This window comes from Coffea arabica, chromosome 5e (assembly GCF_036785885.1).
Source record: "Coffea arabica cultivar ET-39 chromosome 5e, Coffea Arabica ET-39 HiFi, whole genome shotgun sequence".
NCBI lineage: Eukaryota > Viridiplantae > Streptophyta > Magnoliopsida > Gentianales > Rubiaceae > Coffea > Coffea arabica.
This window is the reverse complement of record NC_092318.1, coordinates 11,874,169-11,877,308: the sequence shown is the minus strand read 5'-3', so window position 1 is coordinate 11,877,308 and position 3,140 is coordinate 11,874,169. Positions and strand designations below refer to the sequence as shown.

At 37.4% G+C, this 3,140-nt stretch overlaps 1 protein-coding gene across 1 annotated transcript; it reads left to right on the top strand.

The window, feature by feature from the left end:
- The first annotated feature begins 1,687 nt into the window (after positions 1-1,687).
- LOC113743836 (uncharacterized) lies at positions 1,688-2,509 on the top strand. Its single transcript, XM_027271931.1, has one exon. It carries the CDS (start codon positions 1,688-1,690, stop codon positions 2,507-2,509), a length of 822 nt encoding a protein of 273 aa, XP_027127732.1.
- Positions 2,510-3,140: the final 631 nt, after the last annotated feature.

Sequence of the window (3,140 nt, the reverse complement as noted above, 5' to 3'; positions counted from 1 at the left end):
ACTTAATAAGTTTACATGAATAACACACTTAATGCCAACATTGTTACATAAGACAAATGGAGCTTGTTCGATTTCATACGTCATTTGAAAATCTAGAATTATAAATTTATTATTTTAAAACTCCGATTGAATAATCAATATTAAAATTGTATTCAATAGTTATTAATTTTAAAATACGCAAATTCTAGTTTGCGACAAAATATATTTTGAAAAGAACTTTCTATTACGGGTAAAAATACTTCACTTGTATAATTGTAAAGGCATCATTTTTTATAATAGATGCTTTACTTCAATCAAATATGTTCCATTTTTCTTTTGAAACTAAACATACGTTGACAATGTGAATTGGGTGATGCAAGACAATTCATCTAGTGTCATTCATAGTCATAAAATTAGGGATTCCATTATATTCTTTCACAATAATTTTCAATCATAAAGACAAATCTTTCAATGTTTTCCTGACTAGATGAGGACAACATATATTTATTTTAATATATATTTTCATCCTTTATGAAAACATTATTGTCTCTATTTGCATTTCTACATTTATGAGATACAATATTAACTTTAGTCTCATCTCTCAAATTTAAACTCCTCTTATTTTTTCACATACACATGACTAAGTGTGAGTAATAACCATATTCTTTAATGTGTATTATAAAAGATTTTTGAGTAGTTCAAAGTTTCAAAAAGAGAATTTAAAATGAAATGCTCAAGAAATTATCAAAAATTCAATCACGGGATTTACCGTAAATAAATCAGCAGCTTGCACCTTAAATTCAAGAATTAATTCACAATATTTCAGAGTCAAAACAAAAGGTGTTTTAAGGGTGTTTAGTCAAAATTATACTATAATTCCACAACTACCTTTATGGAAATTTTGACTTTAATCACTTTAAGGGTAATAACCATACATCTTAATGTAAATACAACATTTAATGGGCATATTAATAATATTAATTGCTCTAACTACTTGTATCCAACCATTATATTAGCACATATGCATTAAAGTGAGATTCATACTCACGTGTGCTAATTTAATTTTGCACCCAAAATCAAGAGAACAGAATAATATGACTAGCATAAGAGAATAATTACAAATTATTGGAATATAATACAAGTTAAAAACAAGAATACTAACATTAGGTGTAAGGATGCAATTTTGTCTTACTGTAAAATAGTAAATCTAAACTCATATACTAAAACAATAAATTAAAGAAATAGTCCTAACCTTTGGGCATAGAAAAATTTCCTAATTTAATGTCTAGCAAATCAACTTGTTTAATAGATTTACTAAATAATTGAACATTAGGTGAGTAATCCATTGCATCATCGTATTCTACCTTTGGGTTGAATAACGACTTACCAGTGATTCACTCCATAAGTGAGAAACAAAAATCAAAACAGAAATATTATATTAATTGGGCAATTTTACAAGTAAGTGACAATTATTCACTTGCATCAAAGAAGTTATACACCTTTGGGTAATATAACAACTACTTCATGAATATAGAAATATAATATTTTTGGGCAAATTATAATTCTTTAACCATGATTTCACATGAATACAAATAACTATTTAATAAATTTTATCATAATTAGGATCAACCGAGAGGACTATGTTTTCTCTCTAGGGTTTCTCTCTAATTGGAGGCGCCGCCAACGATTGTGCTACCCCAATTTCTCCATGGACGCCCTTCAGCCTAGGGCTGGAGGGCACTCCCCCTCACCATCGACAAAGTCGTTTGCCTCCCTTTTTGCAAATGAATCTCCATCTCCAATTGATCTCAAGAAGCCGGCAGCGCATAGAGGTGAGCCTGCGATTTTCTTTTCACGCGAAGATATTGTAAAGCTGGCTGCTCCATATAAATTTGCGTTAGTTGGTAAATTTTCTCACGGTAGGCCGAAACTGGATGAGGTTCGCAGATTCTTCTCCAAGTTGGATTTGAAAAATCCTGTCACCATTGGGCACTTAGATGCTCGACATGTTCTACTGAGATTCACTCTTGAAGCCAATTTCTTGCTTGTTTGGACTCGGGGGCTGTGGCAAATTGGAAGGTTTCCAATGCGAGTGTTTCGCTGGTCGCCAGATTTTCATGTCAATCGGGAGTCCTCTCTAGCTCCAGTATGGATTGCTCTTCCATGTTTACCAATACATTTTTTTGATAAACACAGTCTGCTCTCAATTGCAACTATGGTTGGACGGCCGTTGTATGTCGATGCAGCTACTTCATCACTGATTCGTCCCAGCGTGGCTCGGGTGTGTGTGGAGGTTGATCTCTTGCAGCCTCTGCCACAGTGTGTTTTGCTGGGAATGGATGGAGATGCGGATGGTTTTTGGCAACAGATTGTTTTTGAACGTCTTCCCCAATATTGTAACAAATGCTGGCATATGGGTCACGCAAGGGAAGATTGTAGGGCTACTGATCCGAAGTTCAGGCTAAATCGTTTGGGTAAGGAGCTCCAAGCTGCTGTAGCGGATGAGGTGATAGAGATTACAGGAACCTAGCGAGTTACAAAATCAATATATGCTCCAAAAGTTGGTTGCGTGGAAGATGGGGATCGTGGCGGGGCAGATGGAGTAGATGCGGGAAGAGACAATCAGGGAGGAGTGAGGGACCATATGTTGGGAAAAAAGGAGACAAGGGAACAGGTGGAGAGGCATAAGGAGTCTGGTTTGGGTGGTTCCAAGCAAGGGGTGTGGGTGGGTGACACGAGCTGTGAGAATTCTGGAGGAGTGGCTGGTGTCGGTTTGTAAGATGAATTGGGCCTCCAAACCGTGGCACAACTTGATTCAGCGGGAGTGGGAGATCGTGGACAGGCAGCATGTGGAGATGATGAGATGGGGTCGCCTTCGGATAAGGTTGGAGTTGAGGCTCTAGTCGGTGAGGGTGAGTTGATTAAGCGGGAATCTTGTGGGCTAGGCAGAGACACTCCAGTTAGTCCTACTGGTCCTATTGAGCATATGGCAGCTATCCATACGATTGGTGCTGTGGTGCCGGAGGATGGAGCAGATGTTGGGTTGCCGATTTCGACTTCAAATCCACTTGAGGATGGGAAATTCACTGATCCGGGGTCTGAGGATGACCATTCCATTCATCCAGCTAATGGCACTTTCACAGAGGCTGCATCGAAAGAGA

What these genes read in the sequence shown, in the direction of transcription:
- LOC113743836 (XM_027271931.1), top strand. Translation starts at nt 1,688, where the DNA reads ATGGACGCCCTTCAGCCTAGGGCTGGAGGGCACTCCCCCTCACCATCG.